Below are 25,689 nucleotides of genomic sequence, written 5' to 3' on the forward strand. Positions count from 1 at the left end.
TAATGTATGAATGGCTCATTTATTAATTTCAGTGGTAGGTGTAACTTGCAAGATGATTCAATATGTTCCCCGAGCTTTATTATTTATTTATTTTTGATATTTTTGACAGTGCTTATTGTGGCAGGGTCTTTGTATCTTATCTAGTCTTTTTATTTGTTTGACCTAAGTGGTCAAAGGGGATTAAATTTTTTTATATTTTAACTTTGTATTATGGAAACTTTCAAACATACACAAAAGCAGGTAGAATAACCTGCAGATAACTCAGCTTTAATCATTTTTGACAGTTTTCCAGCCTTGCTTCATCTGGCCTTCCCCTTCCACTGGAGGATTTTAAAGCAAATGCCAGACTTCATATCAGTTCATCTGTATATACCACTGTTTGTATACTTAACATCAAAAGAATTTTAAGACAACATCACCCCAATGATCATACCTAACAAAATGAACCATAATCCATAATATCATCTGCTATGGCCTCTCTATGTTCAAATTTTCCTGAGTCTCAGAAATGTCCTTTTACAGTTGATTTGTTAGAATCAGGATCTAAGCAAGGGTCACACATTGCATTTGGGTGATATGACACTTAATTCTTTCAGTCTATAACAGTCCTCTTCCATCTTTTCATGACAGTTATTTGTAAAGAATCCAGATCCTTTGTTCTGTTATTCCATATACTCTAAAATGTGGAATAAAATTCTAATTCAGAGAACAATTAAACATTTTATAAAAAATGTTCAAAAGAGGCATTTCATTTGGGAGAGGCCGAAAAGTGGAAAGAAATGTTTTAAGGGAACTAAAAGTCTTGAGCTTTTACATAAAAAATTTATAATGAAATTATGTTTTAAAATTAAATTTTGGGGAGAGGGTGGGAAATGGCTGGAAAGGGCATAAGAGAAACTTGTGGGGTGGGAAATGTTCCATATCTTTTTTTCCTTAATGTTTATTTATTTTTGAGAGAGAGTGAGAGAGAGCACAAGCAGGAGAGGGGCAGAGAATCCAAAGTTGGGCTCTGTGCTGACAGCAGCGAGCCTGATGGGGGCTCAAATTCAGGAACTGCGAGATCATGACCTGAGCCAAAGTTGGACACTCAACTGACTGAGCCACTCAGGTGCCTCAGTTCCATATCTTGATATGAGTTGTGGTTACTCGAATGACGATCCGTGTAAAAAGTCAATAAGTTGTACACATAAGACTGTGCACTTTATGTGTGTTATATCTCAATAAAGAAAAGATAATGCAAGTGGTGTGTCAAACGTGAAGAGTCACATGTTATTAAAAATAGATTTGATCATTTCATGTAGGTTTTCCAATTTGCTAACATGGTTGCTCACAGTACTTACTCACAATCCTTTTTATTTCTGTAGAATCAGGAATAACGTCCCCAATTTCATTTCTGATTCTAGTAATTTGTGTCTTCCCTTTTTTTCTTAGTCTGGCTAGCTAAAGGCTGTCAATTTTGTTGATCTTTTCAAAAGAACAACTTTTGGTTTCATCGATTTTCTCTATTGTTTTTCTAGTTTCTATTTTATTTATCTCTGCTCTGATCTTTATTACTTCCTTCCTTCTGCTAGCTTTGGGTTTAGTTTGTCCTTCTTCTAGTTCCTTTAGCTGTAAATGCAGGTTGTTGATTTGAGAACTTGTTTTTTAAATGTAAGTGTTTATACATTTCCCTCTTACTACTGCTTTTGCTGCATCCCATAAGTTTTGGTATGTTGTGTCTTCATTTTCATCCATCTTTAAGTATTTTCTAATTTCCCTTGTGATTTCTTCTTTGATCCATTGGTTGTTTAAAAGTGTTTTGTTCAGTTTCCACAAAGTTATGAGTTTTCCAGTTTTACTTTTGTTGTTAGTTGCTAACTTCATCCTATTGTGATTGGGGAAGATACTGTGTGTGGTATCTACCTTTGGAATCTATTGAGATATAATTTATGGCCTAACACATGGTGTATCCTGGAAAATGTCCCATGTGCACTGGAGAAGGGTGTGTGTGCTGTTGCTGTTGGGTAGTGTTCTGTACATCATGTCTGTTAGATCTAGTTGGCTTGTTGTGTTGTTTAAGTCCTTTATGTTCTCACTTACTTTTTGTCTGGTTGTTCTGTTTATTATTAAGAATCGGTTATTGACATCTCCTGCTGTGACTGTAGACCTGCCTTTCTCCCTTCAATTTTGACCCTTTTTGCTTCATATATTTTGTTGGTCTGTAATTAGGTGTGTAAATGTTCTGATTGTTATATGTCCTTGCTGTATTGAACCTTGTATTTATGTGTAATGTCCTTCTTTGTTTCTTGTAAACTTTTTAAATTTATCTTTTTATTTTTAAAATAGTCTTAAAGTTTTTAATGTTTGTTTGTTTGTTTGTTTATTTATTTATTTATTTTTGAGAGCGAGCACAAGCAGGGGAGGAGCAGAGAGGGGGGAGACAGAGAATCCAAAGCAGGCTCCATGCTGTCAGTGCAAAGCCTGACATGGGGCTTAAACCCAAGAACTGTGAGATCATGAATTGAGCTGAAGTTGGACCCTCAACTGACTGAGCCACCAAGGCGGCCAAACATTTTTTTAAGGTTTACTTATTTATTTTGAGAGAGAGAGCAAGTGGGGGAGGGTCAGAGAGAGAGGGAGAGAGAGAGAATCCCAAGCAGACTGCAACTGTCAGCTCAGAGCCCGATGTGGAGCTTGATGTGGGGCTTGAACTCACAAACCACTGTGAGGTCATGACCTGAGCCGAAATCAAGGGTCAGACGCTTAACCAGTTGAGCCACCCAGGTGCCCCTGTATTTTTTTAAATCCGGTCTGCCAGTCTCTGTATTTTGATTGGTGAGTTTAATCCATTTACATTTAAAGTAATTACTGATAAGGAGGGACTTCTGTCATTTTGCTATTTTTCTTTTTTTTTTCAAGTTTTTTTAAAAAGTTTATTTATTTATTTTGAGAGAGAGAGCACAAGCAGGGAGGGGAAGAGAGCGAGGGAGAGAGAATCCCAAGCAGGCTCCACACTGTCAACATGGATCTGGATGTGGTGCTTGAACTCACGAACCATGAGATCATGACCTCAGCCGAAACCGAGAATTGACCTCTTCACTGACTGACCCACCCAGGTATCCCTTGCTTTTTCTTATCTGTATGCCTTATAACTTTATTTGTCCTTCATTTCTTGCATTACTGTCTTCTTTTGTGTTTAGTTGATGTTTTCATAGTGAAACATTTTAAATTACTTTATTTCCTCTTATGTATATTTTAGAGTTATTTTCTTTGTGGTTACCATGGGATTACTTAAAAATTTTTTTTTTACATTTACTTATTTTTGAGAGACAGAGCACAAGTGGAGAGGGGCTGAGAGAGAATGAGACACAGAATCTGAAGCAGGCTCCAGGCTCTGAGCTGTCAGCACAGAGCCTGACGCAGGGCTCAAACTCATAAACCGCAAGATCATAAACTGAGCTGAAGTCGGATGCCCAACTGACTGAGCCTCCCAGGCACCCCAGCATGGGGATACTTTTAATATCCTAAGGTTATAACACTAATTTGAATTTATACCAGCTTAATTTCAATAACATACAGACTGCTCCCTTATGACTCTGTTCCAACTCCTTTTGGTTGGTGATGTCAAAATACTATATGGATGTATTTATTACCACTGAACTGTAACTTAAAGATGATTAAGATGGTAAATTTTGTTATGTACATTTTACCACAGTAATAAAAATTTTTAAAAATAGATATTGCTAATTTTTTAAAAAGTGGGATAATTGGAGGCATCACAATCTCAGACTTCAAGCTATACTACAAAGCTGTAATCATCAAGACAGTATGGTACTGGCACAAGAACAGACACTCAGATCAATGTAACAGAATAGAGAATCCAGAAATGGACCCATAAACGTATGGCCAACTCATCTTTGACAAAGCAGGAAAGAATATCCAATGGAATAAAGACAGTCTCTTCAGCAAGTGGTGCTGGGAAAACTGGACAGCGACATGCAGAAGAATGAACCCAGACCACTTTCTTACACCATACACAAAAATAAACTCAAAAAGGATGAAAAACCTCAATGTAAGACAGGAAGCCATCAAAATCCTTGAGGAGAAAGCAGGCAAAAACCTCTTTGATCTTGCCTACAGCAACTTGTTACTCAACACATCTCCGGAGGCAAGAGAAACAAAAGCAAAAATGAACTGCTGGGGCCCCATCAAAATAAATATTCATCAAAATATTCGTATTTCATCAAAATAAATATTCATCAAAATAAAAAGCTTCTGCACAGCAAAGGAAACAATCAGCAAAACTAAAAGACAGCCGACAGAATGGGAGAAGATATTTGCAAATGACATATCAGATAAAGGGTTAGTATCCAAAATCGGTAAAGAACTTATCAAACTCAACACCCAAAAAACAAATAATCCAGTGAAGAAATAGGTGAAAGACATGAATAGACACTTCTCCAAGGAAGACATCCAGATGGCCAACCGACACATGAAAACATGCTCAACATCACTCATCATCAGGGAAATACAAATCAAAACCACCATGAGATACCACCCGACACCTGTCAGAATGGCTAACATTAACAACTCAAGCAACAACAGATGTTGGCAAGGATGCGGAGAAAGAGGATATCTTTTGCATTGTTGGTGGCAATGCAAGCTGTTGCATCCACTCTGGAAAACAGTATGGAGGTTCCTCAAAAAACTAAAAATAGAACTACCCTACGACCCAGCAATTGCACTACTAGGCATTTATCAACGGGATACAGTTGTGCTGTTTCGAAGGGACACATGCACCCCCATGTTTATAGCAGCACTATCAACAATAGCCAAAGTATGGAAGGAGCCCACATGTCCATCAATGGATGAATGGATAAAGAAGATGTGGTATATACATCCAATGGAGTATTACTCGGCAATCAAAAAGAATGAAATCTTGCCATTTGCAACTACGTGGGTGGAACTGGAGGGTATCATGCGAAGTGAAATTAGTCAGTCAGAGAAAGACAAAAATCATATAACTTCACTCACATGAGGACTTTAAGACACAGAAAAGATGAACATAAGGGAAGGGAAACAAAAATAATATAAAAACAGGGAGGGGGACAAAACAGAAGAGACTCATAAATATGGAGAAGAAACTGAGTGTTGCTGGAGGGGTTGTGGGATGGGTGATGGGCTAAATATGTAAGGGGCATTAAGGAATCTACTCCTGAAATCATTGTTTCACTATATGCTAACTAATTCACTATATGCTAACTACCTGATGTAAATTTAAAAATAAATAAATAAAAAGTGGGATAATTGTATTATTGTTGCATTCTCAAAAAAAGGAGTACTTATCTTGTAGAGATGCATACCTATGTATAGTAACAGGTAAAATGTAATATAATGTCTTGGGTTTGTTTAAAAGTAACCCCAGAAGGAGTGGGTGGGTCTACAGATTGTCCATATATTGCTGATTGTTGAAGCTGGGTGATAGGTCCATGGAGGTTCATCATATTATTCTCTTTTCTTTTTCTTTCTCTTTTATTTTGTAAAACTTCAGTCTGCAGAGAGGATGCATAAGGGTCTCCTGTTAGTAATACAGCAAGGTGGCTCTTTTGGTGTATTGGAACATTTAGGTAGATATTCAAATCACTTTTTCCTGTAAAATGACTTTTTTTTTTTTTTATACTGGGAACAAGACTGAGGATGCAAAGAGGTGCTGAGACTCCCCAGAGACCCTCTTCAAGAATCTTCCTGCCTGGTTCCAGAACTTTCTTCCATGGCTCCCTATGTTTCCCTTCATCTGTTTGAATATGTACTACATGTACCCAATAAAAAGTGCAAAGAGAAATGAAGGGGATTCCCTGATGAGTAAATCTCTCTCCTTGCCCCACACCCTATTTTCCAGCCCCCAGTTCTCCCCAAAGACAAATCTTCCATCCAGTTTTTTGTGTACCTTTCCAGAGAAATTGTATACATGTAAGGAGCATATGTTGGAAAGCGAATAGGACTGGGAGGAGGTTCTGCTGAGGTATAATCTTGAGGCTGGGGTGTAACCATGAGCCTTGACGTTACTCATGGAGCTCGTTGTTTCATTAGACCCCCTTGTGTCCTTTCTCTGGGGAAGCTGAGGTGAGCACACAAAGAGCTAAAAGGCATACGCCCTGTGTGGGCCCTATAAGAATCTGTAGGACTGAGAGAGCTTCCTGAAGGATGAAGGATTGGAGGAGAATAGAGAAGGTGTCCCAGGAGATGGGATAGAAAGAGGCAAGCGTTCAGGAGATAGAGGACTTGGGGAGGCACAGTGCGAGGGGGTGGCTGGGGCACGGCCCTGGAGGGGGATTGAGGAATCTCAGAAGAGCCACTTCAGAGAAAGTATTAGGAAGAGGCGCTGAAGCATTGGCTATGAGTGTGGACTCAGGAGCCATGCTGTCTGGGTTTGAACCCTGGCTCTGCCACTTAGCACCTGTGTGAATCTGGGGCCAGTCATTTAACCATTTCTGTGCCTCAGCTTCCTCATCTGTAAAGTGGGGATGACAACAGAATCTGGGTCATAGGCTTTTTTGTGAGGGTTTAGTGAGCTTCTACATAAAAAGGGTTTAGAATAGTGTCTGGCATATAATGGGTCCTGTTAATATGAAGTCTTCTCCAGAAGCAGCCCCCAAAACAAGGATTCAAGGGCAAGTAGTGCATTTGAGAGGTGGTGCCAGGAAACATGGGTAGGGGAGTGGGGCAGTGGGATAGGGAAGGAAAGGAGTCAATAAAAGACAAGCAAATTTACCATTGCAGATGAGTGGAGATTAGCCCCACTGAGGAACCCTGGAGTTGTGTAGAACAGCATAATTGTCCCATGGGGGCAGCGAGCCAGCTGGGATATTTATATGCCCATTTCTTGTAGTCACAGGTTGGGGGTGGCTTTCAGGGGGCCTTAGTTCTCTGGCATTCCCAGCTTTCTATACACAGGTGAAGCAGGACACCAGAGAAACCTTCAGGCAAAGAGCTGCTATTGGAAGTCAGTGTCCCTCCCCAATGGTGGGGCCCAAAGGATGTGAGTGAGGTAAGGACAGATCCCCTACAAATATAAAGAGGCATGTTGAGTAATATTGACTCCACAGCTAAAATCACCTGGTAGCTATGAATCAGGCCAAATCAGCCTAGTTTCCAAAACTAGGGGGTGATCTGGAAATGAGAATTGGCACTACAGTCACCATGGAAGGTTGAGGGTGGCAGATCCTAAGATGTCAGTTAGATCCATGTTTAAGTGCCCAGACTGGACAAGGAATAGACTGTGGCCAAGAGAAGACACAACAGGGGCCCTGCCTGGTTTGCCAGCCTGTTTGCTCTTTATAGGAAATTTTCAAGGAGCTGAGCTCTCCATGGGAGTAGTAAGGCATCTTGAAAGGACATCACATCATCATTTCTTATTTATTTATTTATTTATTTATTTATTTATTTATTTATTTATTTAGAGCATGCATGTGTGGGTGAGGGGGGAGAGAGAGAGAGAGAGGGAGAGAGGGAGAGATTGAATCTTAAGCAGGCTCTGTGCTCAGGGCAGAGCCCACCTGGGGGCTTGATGTCACAACCTGAGACTAAATGAAAAGTCTGACACTTAATTGACTGAGCCATCCAGGTGCCCCTGTCATTTTTTTTAATTTAACCTGTGATAGGAGATAAGTCACAGAGTATGGTGTGTTGCTTCCTCCCTTTAGAATTGGTTCCCTGGAAGTAAGTATTAGAAGCCTTGAATTGATGAGAAGAAATTTGGACAAGAGGGAAGACGCTGGCAGGAGTGGAGGGGCTGTCATTTTAAGCATTAGTTACCTCCTTCCTTCTATCTGGGGTGAAAACAGGTGCATTTGCCAGGCTTTTTAATGATGCAAAAAATAGACTAGCCAGGATCACCTTCACCAAATGGGGATCTACTGAAAATCTACTTGGGAGTCTAAAGAAGGGAATAAAGATCTGATGTCTTCAGGTCCAGAGCCTCTCAGGTAATGGTCCTCCCACACTAGACTGGGCCTCATGGAGAACTGGAACAGGGACCCAACTCCAGTGACCCACTTTTTTGTTCACCTTGATTTGCCACTAGGCTATGTGGTGTTTCCACGAACAGTTTCCCATCATAGTTGACCTCCTCTGTTTTGCATGTTGTTGTCTCCTGAAATCCATTCTCTTCCAATATAGTAGTTAGAGTTCCAACTGTGCACATGGTAAGAAAACTAGAGGCCACATTTCCCAGCCTGTCATATAACCCAAGTTTTTGCCCACAGAATATAAGTGGAAGAGTTGGGTGAATTTCTATGACCTTACTTGTCCTCTATTTTTTTCTTTTTTTTTTTTAGGAGTATTTTTTTTTACTTTATTTATTTATTTTGAGAGAGAGAGAGTTCAAATGGGGGAGGGACAGAGAGACAGATGGAGAGAGAGAGAGAATCCTAAACAGACTCCTCACTGTCAGCATGGAGTCCAATGTGGGGCTCGAACTCTCGAACCACGAGATAATGACCTGAGCCAAAGTCGGACGCTTAACTGACTGAGCCACCTCGGTGTCCCCCCCGCCCCCCATTTTTTATTTCATTCCACTTACTTGGGACTGGAAGACTTTGACCATGCAGACAAGGACAATTCTCAATGGTATGGCAGAGCCACCCAATGGAAGGAGCCTGAGATCCTGAGTGATACTGATGAGCAACAGTGCCCTGCCAGCCAAGGCCACCCTTGCCATATCACCCCTGTCTGCTTACACTGAGGCTCTTATTTGGGAGAGATGTAAGCTTCTACCTTATTTAAATCACTGCATTTTGGGCTGTCTTTATGTACAGCAGTTTAGATTAGACCTTGATAAGCACATGTCTGTGGGTGGTGCCTTTGGCTCTCACATTGATTTCTGGCTAAGTGTATTAGTTAGAAACATGTTTGGCTGCTAAAACAAAGGCTAGAACAACAGTGGCTTACATGGGCTGAGCATAAGTCGTCCAGGGGAGTCATGGTAGGCCTGCAGGATTGGGGAGCAGAACTTCTTTAATTCTGTTTCTTTCTCATCATCAACATGTGACTTCCATCTCGTGGTCTAAGGTGGCTGTTTTGGCTTCTACCCATCTGTCTGCATTCCAGCCAGGAGGAAGGGGAGAAGAAAAAATGGAGGAGCACATCCTGTAAAAAAAAATGTTTATTTATTTTTGAGAGAAAGACCAAGGAGGGGGGAAGTGCAGAGAGAGAGGGCGACAGAGGATCCAAAGCCAGCTCTGTGCTGACAGCAGAGAGCCTGATGTGGGGCTCACACTCACAAACCATGAGATCATGACCCGAACTGAAGTTGGATGCTCAACTGACTGAGCCATCCAGTGTGCCCACACACCCCTTTCTTTAAGAGCATACTCCAGGGGTCCAGTGGAAAACTTGCAAGTTTTAATACTTAGGAAGAAGGGATAATGGGTTCTGACACACTGCTAAGTTTATTTAACTTAACAAATGCTGAGAAAAAGTCACAAAAGAAAGACACCCTATTACTTAAAGGCAGCTACTACATATGAGCTGGGTGGATGTGTTAGTCTGCTCGGGTTCTATAACAAAATACTCTAGACTGTGTGGCTTAAACAGAAATATATTTTCTCACAGTTCTGGAGACTGGAAGCCTGAGACCAGGGTGTCAGCATAGTTGGTTTCTGGCGAGGACTCTCTTCCTGGCTTACAGACAGTCATCTTCATGTGGCCTTTCCTCTGTGACACATGGGGATGGGAAGGAAGTGTCTAAGATAGAGAGAGAGAGAGAGAGGGAGAGAGAGAGAGAAGGAGGGGGAGGAGGAAGAGGGAAAGAGTGAGGGAGGGAGGGAGAGGGAGAGAGAGAAAGAGCACTCTGGTGTCTCTTCTTATAAAGACACTTGTCCCAGGGCACCTGGGTGGCTCAGTCGGTTAAGTGTCTGACTTCAGCTAAGGTCATGATCTCGTGGTTTGTGAGTTTGAGCCTCACATCGGGCTCTGTGCTGACAGCTCGGAGCCTGGAGCCTGCTTTGGATTCTGCGTTTCCCTCTGTCTTTGCCCTGCTCGTGCTCTGTCTCCCTCTCTCTCAAAAAATGAATAAACATTTAAAAAATTTTAAATAAAGACACTTATCCTATTGGATCAATGCTCCATATGGTCTCATAACCTTAATTCTCTTTATAGACCCTATAATCTTTAAATATAGTCATATTGGGGCTAGGGCTTCAGGATATGAATTTTGGGTGACATGATTCAGTTCATAGCAGTGGCCTAAGGAAGGTACCCCAAATTCAGGGACTAAGTATTCAGTCAAGGTGAGGGTTCATTATGTTCTGATAACTAACAGCTCCCAAATTTCACTTGCCATAGTGGTTTGCAAAATGTGGCCATAAATCTCTCCTATTCTAGTGTGTATGCCTCTTTGCAATATGACTTTGCTATTCTTCTCATCATGTAAAGTTTCCCCCACCCTTACTGGCCCTGTGATTTGCTGTCACCAGTAGAACATGGTGGAAGTGACATGTGACTTCTGAAGATAGGCCTCAAGAGACTGTACAGCTTTCGCTTTGGATCTCTTGGAATGCTTTCCTGAGACTGCTTATGCTCTGCAAGGCTAAGGATGAAAGACCATGGGAGAGAGAGAACTCTGGGTGTCCGACTGTTCTTGCTGAACTCAGCCATCACTGCATGATGTGAGTCCAGGCAAGAGCAGCAGCAGAATCACTGGGCCAACCCACAGAATCATGAGAAAGAAGAAATCATGTTTTTAAGTGCCTAAACTTTGGGTGATATCTGTTTTTTCCAACAGCAGTGGTAATGTAATAGATTAAAACAAAGATTTGTTTTTTGCTCATATTATGTACATATCCTATGAGGGTCAGCAGAGGAGTGCTTTTGGTGTCAACTCAGGAACGTGAGCTGGTGGAGCAGCCACCATCTCGAATGTTGCCATACAGGGGGAAAAGAGCACAGTGAGGACTGACTGCACTGGCTCATAAAGCTACCATCTAGAAATGATACATGTCACTTACATTCATATTTCATTGGCCAATGCAAGTGGATAGGGAATTTCAATCCTGCTATGTGACTGAAGGGAGACAAAGCCAGAATCTTTGTGAACATCTCCCTTAAGAGAGTTTATTTCTCTGTTAACAATATGAGTAGTAGGGCAGGGCTGGTATGACATCAACACAGCGTCAGGGACCCAGGCTTCTCTGTCTGCTTGCTCTGCCATCCTCTGGATGTTGTGCTTGAATCACCATCAGATAGATATTTTATTTTATTTTTGTTTTCTTTTAAAGTTCATTTATTTATTTTGAGAGTGGGGGAGGGGATCCCAAGCAGGCTTTGCATTGTCAGCACAGAGACTGATGCGGGGCTCAATCTCATGAACTACAGGATGATGACTTGAGCCGAGATCAAGAGTCAGGCACTCAACAGACTGAACCACCCAGAGCTCCTACCATCAGGTGTATATTTTAGCTTACGGAAAGGGGAGGATACTCCCCTTTTATTTTAGGGGCATAACTTGGAAGTCACATGTATCAGTTCTGCTCAATTCCTATTGGCCAGAACCAGGTCACCAGTTACCTAGCTGCCGGGGTAGCTGGGAAATGTAGTCTTTGGCTAAGTGACTATGTGTCCTGCTAAACATCTTACTGTAGAAGGAGGGAAAGAGAACAGATACTGGGTGCCAGGGAAGCACCAGCAGCTGTGCCACAGCAGCAGCTTTGGGACCCCCAACACCGAGGGTATCATGGTCTTCCTGCATTCAGTCAGTTTTGTCCAAGTGTGAGCCCTATTTTGCATATGTGTTTAGAAGAAGTTATTTGTGTGTATGTATGTATATATGGATATATATATAATTTTAAATTCTAGATAACATATAGTGTAATAATGATTTCAGGAAATAGAATAAATAAAATTTAGTGATTCGTCACTCGCATGTAACACCCAGTACTCATCCCAACAAGCGTCCTTCCTTAATGCCCATTACCCTATTAGCCCATCCACCCACCCAACACCCCTCCAGCAACCCTCAGTTTGTCCTCTGTGAGAGTCTCTTATGGTTTGCCTCCCTCTCTGTTTTTATATTATTTTTGCTTCCCTTCCCCTATGTTCGTCTGTTTTGTTTCTTAAATTCCACATATGAGTGAAATCATATAGTATTTGTCTTTCTCTGACTGACTTATTTCGCTTTGCATAATACCCTCCAGTTCCATCCACATAGTTGCAAATGGCAAGATTTCATTCTTTTTGATTGCCGAGTAATACTCCATTGTGTATATATACCACATCTTCTTTAACCATTCGTCCATCGATGGACATTTGGGCTCTTTCCATACTTTGGCTATTGTCGATAGCACTGCTATAGACATTGGGGGTGCATGTGCCCCTTCGAATCAGCATTTTTGGATCCTTTTGGTAAATATTTAGTAGAGCAATTGCTGGGTTATAGGGTAGTTCTATTTTTATTTAAGAAGTTATTTGTTTATTATTATTATTATTTTTTAATTTTTTTTTTCAACATTTATTTATTTTCGGGACAGAGAGAGACAGAGCATGAACGGGGGAAGGGCAGAGAGAGAGGGAGACACAGAATCGGAAACAGGCTCCAGGCTCTGAGCCATCAGCCCAGAGCCCGACGCGGGGCTCGAACTCACAGACCGCAAGATCGTGACCTGGCTGAAGTCGGACGCTTAACCGACTGCGCCACCCAGGCGCCCCTTAAGAAGTTATTTGTAAATCAAAAGAATTTTCACAAACTTAAATGATTACTTCAGAGATGTTTCACATCTATCTGTTTATTTATTTATTTTAAGAGAGAGTGAGCATGTGGTTGCATACGTGTGAGTGAGGGAGGGCAGGAGGTGGGAGAAAGAAAGAGAGAGAATACCAAACAGGCTTCATGCTCAGTGCAGAGCCCTACTTGGGCTTGATTCCATGACTCAGATCATGACCTGAGCTGAAATCAAGAGTCAGACACTCAACAACTGAGCCACTCAGATGCTCCATTTCATCCTAATTTTTTTATTTAAAAATTTTACTTATTTATTTATTATTATTATTTTTTTAATGTTTATTTTTTTTGAGAGAGACAGCCCATGTGAATGAGTAGGGGAGGGGCAGAGAGAGAGGGAGAGAGAGGATTTGAAGCAGTCTCTGTGTTAACAGCAGAGAGCCCAATACAGGGCTTGAACTCATGAACTGTGAGATCATGACCTGAGCCAAAGTCAGACACTTAACCAACTGAGCCACGCAGGCGCCCCTCATCTTTATTTTTAATTGATCTTATTTATTCATATCCCACATTGTTTGACAAAGTATTAAAGAGACTTCTGTGGATAGGGGGGTAACATGTTAGCTTAGAGTTTCTTTCTTTCCGGCATTTCATACAACTACAGGATGTAATTTAAAGACATATCCAAAATCCCCAAATACTTTTGTTCCTTTGGGTAACCAATCCCAGACTTATTTATTTTATGAGTGGGAATTTTTTCTACTGGACTTCCCGTAGAAGTGTTTTACACATCTTGCAGTCTCCAAAACTAAGCATTGATTTCGTTTTTACCTCCAGATTTCACTCTAGAGGTTGCAAGGAAGAACAAGATTGTTATTCTTCCAATTTATCAAGACTGTCTGAGAAAATTAGCCTCCATTCCTTGGAGATTTATGTTCAAGAACACAGTGCTGTCCCAGGCTCTCAGGAAATAAAGTCCACTTGGACACCCAAGAGAAAACTGAAACTTTACTTAAATAAACAATTTTGCAATATCTTGGATGGTTTGTGGGTTTGCGTGCTTGAGACGACGCATGCAAGAGCATGTGTGTGTGCGTGTGTGTGTGTGTGAGGGGTGTGCAGGCTGAGAGCAGTAGGAAAAGCTTATGGTGCAGATCAACTGACTAAGATATGTGGGGATTAGGGAGATGGGCAAGGGCTTCACCCTCTCAGCTCAGTCTCCAATCCCTGATTTTTTTCCATGCTAAGAGCACATCCCCCTGGCCACTCCCTAGTTGTCCTTCTCTGGCAGCAAATAAAGCAGCTGCTGAGCCAGCTCTGGGTTTCGGGAAGTCAGATGACCTTTTCCCTCTGCGGGCTGTCTGCCTCTCTCTGCCTCAAGGTGGACACCATGGACCCACTGATGGCTTTCCTTTGCCTGTTGTCCCTGTACCCAGGTAGGAGCAGGGGAGGGGAATGCTGGGGTCCCTGTGCTGCCCAGGTTGAGTTCCCACTTGAAATGGACAATCTCTCTTGCTTTCCTTTTCTCATATTTTCTCCATTTCTGTGTTGTGTCCCACACTGACAGGCTTGGCTGCAGCCACCCCCTCCTGCCCTCAGAATGTGAATATCTCCGGTGGCACTTTCACCCTCAGCCATGGCTGGGCTCCTGGGAGTGTCCTCACCTACTCCTGTCCTGTGGGCCGCTACCCAGTTCCAGCATCACGGCTGTGCAAGAGCAACGGACGGTGGCAGACCCTGAGATCCACCCAGCTGACAAAGGCGGTCTGCAAACGTGAGGCTCTCTGTGGGCCTTGCTTAGGGTGCCCACCAGTGGCTTCTCCAGATCTTCCATTTAGGAGTTGCTCAGGGTGGGGCTTACCCTGACTAGGTGATGTACAGGGATGGCCGAGATGCTTTTCCATGGGGCTTTTCAACATAGTGGGAAAATGCCCATTGTCCATAGCAAGGCGTTAGAGGAAGGCTTTGATGGAGATTGTGGGGTACTAAAGCCGGATTTTTTAAACACTTGGGATGATTTTTTTTTTAATATTTAACAATTGACTGCATAGTCCCAATCATTCAGAATATGTGCTGGAGTCCCTTGTCATGCCAGGTGTTACGCCTTTGGTTGTCCGCTTGTGGGACATCTGAGGACCTCAGGGGAGAGGCTGGGGTGACCGTGCCCTCAGAGGGCTGAGAGAAGTGGTTATTTATCAATATATTAGGTTGAACTGTGTGAAATTGCCAAAATTCAACCAATTGCCACAAGCAGCGATTTCACATACAACAACCCAATATTTTGACAACCAGTTGGCTATTCCCATGCACCCAAAATGAGCATCCCTTAGCCCAGGTGTTATCCATCCATGCCTATATTCTCATTCCCTTCTCTCCCTCCAGCTGTTCGCTGTCCAGGTCCTGTTTCCTTTGAGAATGGCATGTTCACCCCACGGCTCGGGTCTTACCCTGTGGGTGGCAACCTGAGCTTCGAGTGTGAGGACGGCTTCACACTGCGGGGCTCGCCTGTGCGCCAGTGTCGCCCCAATGGCATGTGGGATGGGGAGACAGCTGTGTGTGACAATGGTGGTGAGTGCCCTGACCGATGGCTGTATGGCGGCTGGGGTCTCCTGGGAAACTTGGAGTAAGATGTGTGCCCAGGGGGCCTCTATGGGGACAGGGGCCTCGTGTTTCTGATGCCAAAATAATATTTCCTGAATTTTGGCAAATTGAGGTCTACAGGTCACACATCACCAGCCTGCAGGGAGCCTGGCTGAGGCAGGTGGTGCTAAGCCTCGGATTTGACATGAAGGCTTCACACACTCTGTCCAGCTTTTCCAAATACTTCAAAGCAAGACTAGTGCTGTGCTTAGTGCCTGCCCCTGCTGCCAGTTTGGGCCCAAGCCTGGCTCTGACTTGGGCAGCCTTTGGCCAGGTTATTTAACCTCTCAGTGCCCCAATTTTCACATCTAAAATGGAGATAGTAAGAGTGGCCACCAGATGAGGTTGCCGTGTGGATTAAGTGAGTTGATGTTAGTAAGTGTCTAGAAGAGTCCCTGGGGTCTGGTAAGTGACACATATACTTTTGTCATGGTTATTACTGGCCCTGTCAATGGTGGGGAGGCTCTGCTTGATAGAAGTGGGGCTCCCAGGAGTCTCTGGAGCCACATTGCCTGTGGGTTTTGGGAGCTTCCTGGATGATAGTTCTGAGCACATAATACAGAAGACATGGAGTCCACGAGATGGTAGGACCATACCGTGACCCAGTGGGCCAGCCTTTGGTTTTCTACTTATATTCATGACTCTGCCAAATAGCCATTGATTCAAACATAAATAGAATCGATTTGAAAATTGAGGTGCAATCTACCTAAAGTGTACAAATCTTAAGTATTCAGCTCTGTGAGCTTTTGCACATGTATCCACCAGTATAATCACCATGCAAGGTAGAGAACACGTCCGGCAAAGTAGGAGGCTCCTCCTGTCCACTGCTGACCGCAGGGTCACCACTCTGACTTCTGTCCCCATAGTTTATTTTAGTTCATTCTTACATTTCATACAAGTGGAATCATATAGAATATGTTCTTTTGGCATCTGGCTTCCTTTACTCAACATTCTGCCCGTGAGATTTATCCATTTGTCATTTTTTATTGCTGTGTAGTTTCCTTATACAAATAGATTATAATTTATTTACGCATTCTCTTGTTGATGGGCATTGGGGTTCTTTCCAGTTTGGGGCTATTATAAGTAAAGCTCTATGAGCGTCCTTATACATAACTGCTGGTGCACATATGAACCTTCTTCTCTTGAGCATGTTGTCTAGGAGTGGAATTGTCCACTCGCAGATTGGCATTTGTTTAGTTTTAGTAGAGGCTCCAGCAATGTATCTGAGTGCTGGTTGCCTGACATCCTCTCTGACACTTGGAATTATCCAAGTTTTAGCCATCTTGGTGGGTGTGTAGTGATGCCTCACTGTGGTTTATGAAGTGCAAATAGTATCTGTGGTGGTGTAGGGCTTGTCAGCTAGCATCTTCCCTGGGGCTCTGGGACGGATGCAGGCTGAGTCCCTGGGTTGGGACTGGGATGCTTTAGCTGGCATCTGAGGCCACTGAGTTCTAAACATTTTGCCCTATTAAGATTTTCCACACATACCCTTGGGAAGCACAGTTGTGGTGTCTCCCAAGGAGGAGGCCAAATGACCCACAGAGCCTCCACAGGTCTGGAGAGGAGGAAGAGCCCCGAGGGAGAAAGTGGGTGAGCGGGGCCAAAAGGCTGAGGAGGGGTGCCCCTGCTCACTGCCAGCTTCCTTTGTTCACTCACAGCTGGCTACTGCCCCAACCCGGGCATCTCGGTGGGCGCCGTGCGGACAGGGTCTCGTTTCGGCCTTGGAGACAAAGTCACCTACCGCTGCTCCTCAAATCTGGTGCTGACCGGGTCTGTGGAGCGGGAGTGCCAGAGTAATGGGGTCTGGAGTGGGACAGAACCCATATGCCGCCGTGAGTAGCCAGCTGCCCTGACCCTCCAGAGATTCCCTGGGCATCCTACCCCTGACTCTGACTGACCTCAGTGGCTCTTCCCACAGAGCCCTACTCTTATGACTTTCCTGAGGATGTGGCCCCTGCCCTGGGTGCCTCCTTGTCCCACCTACTTGGAGCCACCAATCCCACCCAGAAGAAAAAAAGTGAGTGTTTGGGGTGGGGACAGTAGGGTGCTGGGCCTGGGATTGGGGGAGCAGTCTTCCCAGAAGATGCTCAGAGCTTCCAGAAAGCTCAGTGGCGGCTGAACTGACTGGAGGAGAGGCAGGGAGGCCCTATCCCTTAGCAAGAGGGCTGGTGGGAGGTGACGATGTGAATCAACCCCTTCCATGTTTCTCACAGAAAGCGTGGGCCGTAAAATCCAAATCCAGCGCTCTGGTCACCTGAACCTCTACCTGCTCCTGGATGCCTCTCAGAGTGTGGCCGAAGATGACTTTCACATCTTCAAGGAGAGCGCCAGTCTCATGGTGGACAGGGTCAGGAAATCGGAGTCTGTCTACAGAGGAAGCCTTCCTATGCCCACTGTCTCTCTCTGGTTCCTTCCCTTCCTCAGAATCCCACTTACAGCCCACTTCCTCCAAAAAGCCCTCCTAGAGTATGGGCATTCCATGCAGGAATCGTGGATTCAATTTATAAGATCGCACAAACACTCCTGGGATACTTACTATGTGTCAGGCACTGTGCTGGGTGCTGGGTGTGGGGGGACATCAAAGATGAACAAGGCTGAGGTCCTACTTCGCAGGAACCCATCATCTAGAATGGTGGTCTCCACAGAAGGGTATACAAAATAATCCAGTGCGGTATGGTAGACAAGTACTGGTATCCTTGTTGAATAATTTCAATTTAAATTAAACCGATAACTTAATATTTAAGATTTTCCTTTAAAAATTCCAAATTTTTAAATATTTAAAATGTGTATAATATATTTGAATGGCATGCTTTATAAATATGAGTCACTTTTTATAAATATATATACCTATATTTAGATATGTGCTCAAAATGTTTTTAATGATGAGATGCATGAACAGGAGAGTTTGGAAGCCACTTAGTATAGATTCTTTGCCAGCACTTTGCCTGGTAACTTTTCACAATAGTTTATGTAGATATATGTTTTCCTTCCCACCTACAGTAAACAAGGCAGTTTACCTACAGTAAACAAGGCAGTTTTTATGCTCCTTAGAGTCTCTTAAGACCTGTAGTATCTCACTAAGCTGTGGGGCAGCAAAATCTGCCAGTTAGAGAAGTGCCTCAGATTCATTTAGACAGGTGCAAATTCGACCTCCACTTTGCACCAGTGGTGTGATCTGGGGCAAGGCAATAAGCTTCAATGTCCTCATCTGTAAAATAGGGCCTTTTCACCCCCTCCCAGAATTGATGTAAGGATGCATGAGGAGTGAGTGAGCCTATCAAAGACAGTAGATGGTCCACAAATGTCAGTTTCCTGGCTCCCTGCAATCAGCAGTCTCTTAGTAAGTGACTACTTGTGGCCCTTGCCTCTGTCAGCCTTGGTCCAGGCTCTCTGCCTCCTCTGGAGCCCTTGGCTTGCTCTCTAACCCTCTCTTCTTTGGCCTCTCACTTGCCCTTCACAGATTTTCAGCTTTGAGATCAATGTGAGTGTCGCCATAATCACCTTTGCATCAAAGCCCAAAATCATCATGTCTGTTCTGCACGACAACTCGAGGGATGCGACTGAAGTGATCAACAGTCTGGACAATGTCAACTATAAAGGTACAGGTGTCATCAAATGAAGGCGATGAGGCAGGGGGGAGGATAAGCTGTCTGCGCCTGCAAAGAGATTCGGGACAAATTAGAGAGTGAGGCCTTTTGGTGACATTCAAGTCTCAGGGCTCTGGGGCTCAGGTTCCTCAGGTGGGGATAGCTTCCAAGTCAGGTTCGTGGTGGCCGACTCCCAGCTCCCACCAGCTCATGGCTTACTCTAATGTGCTACATGTCCAAATCCTTCACACAGGTCTTAGGCTCCTTCCTCATGCCAGAACTACATGGGCTGGCTTTCTTGGCTCACCACTGGAGTCTCCCCCATGTCATTATGAAACTACCCGGGTGGTAGAGACCAGATGGCTACAACCACCCAGGTTCCTTGGAAACTCCATCTTTGAATCTTGAGAGTATAGAGTGGCCACTGGGTTATGCAGTCTATCTAAGGGGAAAGGTTTTTAATGTTTGAACAGGCAATGATGCCAAACCTTTGGCTAGCTAAGGTCCGAGTTTATCAAGCCAGTTGATAAATGCATTTCCAGTGGTTGGGAGAAGAGAGTGATTCCCTTCTCCCAGGTGGGAAGTGTTTAAGACAGTCCTTCCTCTTCACATAATCCAGACCATGAAAATGGAACTGGGACAAACACCTATGCAGCTTTAGATAGTGTCCATATCATGATGAATAACCAGATGCAACGCCTCGGAATGAGCACGGCGGCCTGGCAGGAAATCCGACATGCCATCATCCTTCTGACAGATGGTGAGTATGGTCATCTCTGCGAGTGAGTCTGGCACAGTGGAAGGAGCACCGATGTAGTGTCAGGACACCTGCATTCTGGCTCTCCCTCTGCCACTTTGGGACTAAGTTTCTTGTTTGTGTAGTAGAAATAGTGTTGATGGTGACAATGGAATGACAATGATGATGATGATAGTCATAGCTGCCCTCCTTCCCTTACACAATGTTTATGGACAGCAATTGAAGTACTTTGTGTAAAAGTGCTTTGTGATTACAAATATCAATTACTGTTACTACCTGGGAGGTTGCCTTGAGTCAGCTGGCGGGGGAGGGGGTTGGCTTTGGGGCAGGAATGTCAAGGCGCACAGATAGGACAGACTGTGTAGTGGCTCTGGGCTATGCTATTTATCTCTTGATCGTGTCCATATAACTTGGTTTTCTTGCCTGTATAATTAGGATACCTACACTACCTGAGGTTTCAGGAGAATCAAATGAGATACAGTTTATGAAGCTCCTGGCCCAGTGCCTGGAATGTAGAGAATTTCAGTAAATAACATATCTTGAAACACACGCGGGAAGTGGTAAAGGTTGAGATTCCCAGGCTGAATGCCCACTCCTCCAAGACTATGGGGAGTCCGGACATACACCCCAGATGGACAATTCTTTTACCTCCGTTCTAGGAAAGTCTAACATGGGTGGCTCCCCCAAGCTGGCTGTTGACAATATCAAAGAGATCTTGAATATCAACCAGCAGAGGAACGACTACCTGGGTGAGCCTCTACCCCGCCCCCAGCTGTGCTGCCCCTGCAGGGGCACAAGTTGGGCAGCCAGCAGTCTGGTCCACACCTTGGCTTTGTTTCCAGTGAGACCCCAGGCTGTGTCGTTCTGTGTGAAGGCAGCTTAGAGTCATACCAAACAATATGGAGTCAAATGGCCCCGAAGTTTTAGCCTTTGAGCCTTGGTTTCATCTTGGGTTGGCCGTGGCTGTGGGCAGTTTCTGCATTTGCAGAAACTAGAGGGGGAGGGTGCTAGGACCTACCTAGCACCTACCTCAGAAGCAAATAGGGGCGAATGCTCAGCTCTTACCTGGTACAGGGGAACAGTGTATGTGAGTGGCCACTGCCACCATTGTGGCCATGAACCTCTCCAGAGAGGAAAAAGGCCTGGATTCCTTGTAGGGACTGTCCCTGGCATTTCCTCTTTCAGGGGTACAGATAACTAATGCTTTGGCAGTTGTAGGTTTGAAAGGAATAATTCCTCAGGTTCAGACTAAACACAAATTGCACTGATATTTGACCAGAAAAGAATTTCAGACAGAAGTGCTCTGGATAAGTGAGGATTATCTTTTGAGCCTCCAAGTTTCACTTTCCCCTTGGGTCCTCTCTTTCTTGTTCATGCCACCAACCCTAACTGCCCAGTAGGGGCAAGCGGATTCCTTTTTAAAACTCTAGCTTCGGGAAGGCAAAGCCCAAACTCTCCTCCCAAACTCCTTAGCATCACTGGGCTAGAGCTAAATGCTCAAAACACCTTATTGAAAAGAAGCAGGAACTGAAGGGACGTAGTCACAGAAAACACATGGGACATAATTGTCCAACCCTCACAGTGACCACTTCTGGCCTGCCTGAGGATAGATTGCTTCCTGAGAAAAGCCTTACCTCCCAGTCTATCTGAGCATCTCACTCTTTGCATGCCACCCAGGATCCTCTGGGAGTCAAAAATGGCCAAAAGGGATGCAAAGTGTCGTAGACTCTGGGTCTAAATTTCTCTCTTGTCTAGCAAAAGAGCGGGATGCAGGATTGAAAGTGAGAGATGGCTAATGTCCGGGAAAAGACCAGAGGCCTGAATAAGGTCCTTGCCCCATTTTTATTAGGATCAGAAGGCTTACAAACATGGCAATGGATGTGCACAAAGAGACAATGAATCTGTGAACATTAACTTGTGGACGTGAGGGAAAGGGGGTCTTGAGGATATTAGTGGTTGGGGGTTTGGGTTAATACAAAACAAAATCCGGGTGCCAGACAGTCGGGAAGAGGGTTGTTTACAGCCGACGTGAGGCAGCACCTCTGTTTATCTTAGCTAGCCTAGGGAATGAGACAGGTAGGACAAATAACCTCAGGGTTGACAAGGCACCTTTTCTTTTGTTAGCCATCTCTGCTCTGGGCTGCTTTGCCTGCAGTGCAGCGGTCCATAGTCCAATTCACCAGTTTACCTAACTCAGCCCTATCCTTCTGTGAGAGCAGCTTTCTGCTATAGTACTAAATTTGGGGTGCTTTCACCCTGAATATCTAATCTTGTTCATTTCGTATTCCTATGTATTGGGCACCTTTGTGCCGTTTCTACTTCAGGCCTTTGCCTCTATTTTGGGGGCTCTGCACCCCTATTTTGTGGTACCTTCGCACCGCCCTATTTCTGGCACCTTTGCACCTCCTTATTCTCAGGGTGCCCTATTCTTGGGGTGTCAATCTGGTTTACCCAAACTCGGGTGTGAGCACTTTATGACTTTGTATTTCTTTATGCCTTGTCAACCCATTGTTGTGTAAGCCCAGGGGATTCCTAAGCTTATGTCCCACAGCAAAGCATGGGGGAAGACTGGAGTCTGTGGGCCACCACCCCTAGACAGCTCTGACTGGCACCCATGCTGGCTGGGAGGGAGGGCACGGATGATTGTGTGGGTCCAAATTCTCCAGTGGGAAGAGATGGTTCCAGGCCCCTCTCTCAGAGCCTACACTTTACAGAGGAACCAGATCTGAAGTTTTGCCTCCATGCATGCTCATGAGCTCCTTATTCAGTCATATAAATGTGCTTACTGAAAGTCTCTCCTGGACACCATTCTAAGGATGCAGCTGTGAACAAAACAGACAAAAATATCTTGCTGGAGTTGTCATCCTGGAGGAGCCATGTATTAGTCTTCTAGGCCCGCTGCAACCACAAGCTTGCATGGCTTAAAATAACAGAAACTTATTCTCTCACATTCAGGAGCCTAGAGGTCCAAAATCAAGGTTATCAGAAGGGCCCTGCTCCCTCTGGAGGCTTTAGGCAAAGACTCTATTTCCAAATAAGGTCACATTGACAGGTACTAGGGGTTAGGACTTGAATATATCTCTTTGAAGGACACAATTCTACCCACTGTAGGCATTAAACAAGACAAATAAGGAAACTATATGGCATGGTAGATAGTGACACATGTCAAGGTATAAAATGGAGCAGAGAGGGAATGGAATTGTCTGAGGCATTGCAGTTTTAGACAATGAGCCCAGGGAAGGCCTTGCTGAGATGGTGACATTTGAGTCAAGACTTGAAAAGGTAAGAAAGTGAGCCATGGGGACAGTCTGAGAAGGAGTGAACCAGGCAGATGCATAGCTTATACAAAAGGCCTGGGGTGGGAGTGTGCTTGCAAATTTGTGGAACTTTGAGGAGGCTCTATGGAAGGGAGTGAAGGGTGAGGAGTGGTAGGAAGTGAGTTCAGATAGGTAGTAGGGGGTGAGGGTCCAGCTCATTTAGGGCTTTGTAGGACCCAATAAATTCCAAATGATAGTTTCCTGTCTCACAGGGTAGCCCTTCAGCCACTAGATTCTGGTGATTTCCTTCTTCTCATCAGACATCTATGCCATTGGGGTGGGCAACCTGGATGTGGACTGGAAAGAGCTGAATGAACTGGGGTCCAAGAAGGATGGTGAGCGCCATGCCTTCATTCTACAGGACACAAATGCTCTGTACCAGGTCTTTGAGCACATGCTGGGTGAGTGCGCTTTGCCCTCTTCAGAGTGGGGTGGGTGGTGAGGAGCCAGCAAGAGCTCCAGGTGGGGAACATGCTCACAGTGCCCCTCACATACCTCTTTCCCCCTTTGCTCCCAATACCCACAGATGTCTCCAAGCTCACAGACACCATCTGTGGGGTGGGGAACATGTCAGCCAATGCCTCTGCCCAGGAGAGGACACCCTGGCATGTCACTATTAAGGTACCAGGAAGGAGGGATGGGGCTTGGATCCCAGAGGTGGAAGAAGCCATGGGCCAGAGACATAGCAGTTCCTGAAGATCACCTGTTTCCCTGCAGCCTAAGAGCCAGGAGACCTGCCGGGGGGCCCTCATCTCAGACCAATGGGTCCTGACAGCTGCTCACTGCTTCCGCCATGCTGAGAACAGCTCTCTGTGGAGGGTCAATGTGGGTAAGGCAAGGCCCACACCAGGTTCCTGAGCCCATGGCCAGGGCTGTCACCCTTTGTTCCTAGTCCCTGGCCCCTTCAGGGGCCCTGGGGCAGCCTAATCTGCCATATTATTCACAGGGGATCCTAACTCCCAGTGGGGCAAAGACTTCAGTATTGAGAAGGCCGTGATCTCCTCGGGGTTTGATGTCTTTGCCAAAAAGAATCAGGGAATCTTGGAGTTCTATGGTGATGACATTGCCCTGTTGAAGCTGGCCCAGAAAGTGAAGTTGTCCACCCATGCCAGGTGCTGGAGTCTGGGATGAGAGGGCATCCTCTGGGGGAGAGTGCTCTGGGGAGTCCCAGAGGAGGGGACATAGAGAATGCGCCTGTGTGACCCTTGTCCTTCTCCCCAGGCCCATTTGCCTTCCCTGCACAGTGGAGGCAAATCTGGCTCTGCGGAGACCCCCAGGCAGCACCTGCCGAGACCATGGTGAGTGCTGGGGCTTAGGGTGCATGAGGAGCTAGGACCAGGGCTTAGGAGTGATGATATGGGCTGTGCAACAGCCCCCAATCTGGAGCCTGGATGCTGGGTAAAGGGACCAGCACCACACCCCTTTCTCCTTGACCACAGAAAGTGAACTTCTGAACAAACTGAGTGTTCCTGCTCATTTTGTGGCCTTGAATGGGAGCAAACTGAACATTAACCTCAAGATGGGGACAGAGGTGAGAATCACAGGTCTGGGATGCTGCGGGGGAATGGGACTCCTCTGTGGCAGCTCAAAAGTCTCTCTTTGTCCCTTCCTCCTCCAGCTCTGGCCGCTTTCTCCATCTGACCCTGTGTTACCCCTCCTCCAGGCCTAGTTGAACTTCTAGGTGTCCCCTGGGACTGCTCATTCTCTCCTCTCTGTTCCACCCCTGCCACAGTGGACAAGCTGCATCCAGGTCGTCTCCCAAGACAGAACCACGTTCCCTGACTTGACGGATGTCAGAGAGGTGGTGACAGACCAGTTCCTATGCAGTGGAACCGAGAATGATGACAATCCCTGCAGGGGTGAGCCCCTCCCACCCCCACCCACGAGCCTGGATTCCTGAGGGAAAGTCCACCAATGTCCCTGTGACCAGCATGCATGCCAGGGCACTGGTGCACTGCCCTGATAACAAGGGAGCGGGGTGAGTCAGGATGACAGTCTCTTGCCCCTCCTTTCTGACAGGAGAATCTGGGGGAGCAGTTTTCCTTGAGCGGAGATACAGATTTTTTCAGGTGAGGAGAGAAGGGGGAAGGAAGCTCATGGGACTCGGGCTACAGAATCTTGACCTTGAAGGAGGCTGAGGGAGGCCTTTGGATGAGCCAGGGAGGTTGAAGCTTGGAGCTGGGGCTGTGACAGCCTCCCACCCCATTCTCTCCTTCTTCCAGGTGGGCCTGGTGAGTTGGGGTCTCTACAACCCCTGTGGCAACAGCAATAAAAACTCCCGCCAAAAGGCCCCCAGGGGCAAGATCCCACCACCACGAGATTTTCACATCAATCTCTTTCGCCTACAGCCCTGGCTGAGGCAGCACCTGGAGGGTATCTTGAACTTTTTGCCCCTCTAATTGTGGTTACTGACTCCTCTGTTGTCTTGCCAGCATCTGTCAGTCTCCCACTCTTGAACTTCTATCAGACCCCATGACCTATCTATGCTCCCAGTTCTAGGACTCCGTGCAGCACATCCAAGCTGCGGAAACCCCAGGGCCCCACCCTCTGCTGTGCTTGGCTCACTCTCCTTTCATTTTCATGTGGAATTTCCCAGTTTTGAAATTAATAAAAATTGATGATTTCCTCATCTGTCTGTGTCTCTGCCTGGGGGCTGGCCAGGGGGCAGAGGATTCCAGAATGATTCCAGGAACA

General features: G+C 45.3%; 1 protein-coding gene across 2 annotated transcripts in view; it reads left to right on the forward strand.

The window, feature by feature from the left end:
• Positions 1–25,624, forward strand: part of C2 (complement C2) — a 41,883-nt gene extending 16,259 nt beyond the window's left edge. Inside the window, exons 1-18 of one of the 2 annotated variants that reach the window (XM_043571859.1) lie at positions 13,894–14,130; positions 14,262–14,468; positions 15,077–15,262; positions 16,993–17,166; positions 17,253–17,351; positions 17,548–17,681; positions 18,795–18,933; positions 19,541–19,681; positions 20,338–20,427; positions 23,256–23,396; positions 23,522–23,616; positions 23,713–23,824; positions 23,942–24,107; positions 24,217–24,293; positions 24,435–24,526; positions 24,728–24,854; positions 25,015–25,064; positions 25,218–25,624. In XM_043571859.1, the coding sequence (XP_043427794.1) occupies positions 13,935–14,130; positions 14,262–14,468; positions 15,077–15,262; positions 16,993–17,166; positions 17,253–17,351; positions 17,548–17,681; positions 18,795–18,933; positions 19,541–19,681; positions 20,338–20,427; positions 23,256–23,396; positions 23,522–23,616; positions 23,713–23,824; positions 23,942–24,107; positions 24,217–24,293; positions 24,435–24,526; positions 24,728–24,854; positions 25,015–25,064; positions 25,218–25,394 (2,403 nt within the window). In that variant the 5' untranslated portion in view covers positions 13,894–13,934 and the 3' untranslated portion in view covers positions 25,395–25,624. Of the gene's footprint in view, positions 1–13,893; positions 14,131–14,261; positions 14,469–15,076; positions 15,263–16,992; positions 17,167–17,252; positions 17,352–17,547; positions 17,682–18,794; positions 18,934–19,540; positions 19,682–20,337; positions 20,428–23,255; positions 23,397–23,521; positions 23,617–23,712; positions 23,825–23,941; positions 24,108–24,216; positions 24,294–24,434; positions 24,527–24,727; positions 24,855–25,014; positions 25,065–25,217 lie in introns of those variants that run through there. The other variant, XM_043571858.1, reaches the window with a different exon arrangement.
• The last annotated feature ends 65 nt before the right edge of the window (positions 25,625–25,689 follow it).

Source organism: Prionailurus bengalensis (assembly GCF_016509475.1).
Source record: "Prionailurus bengalensis isolate Pbe53 chromosome B2 unlocalized genomic scaffold, Fcat_Pben_1.1_paternal_pri B2_random_Un_scaffold_46, whole genome shotgun sequence".
In the NCBI taxonomy this organism is placed as follows: domain Eukaryota; kingdom Metazoa; phylum Chordata; class Mammalia; order Carnivora; family Felidae; genus Prionailurus; species Prionailurus bengalensis.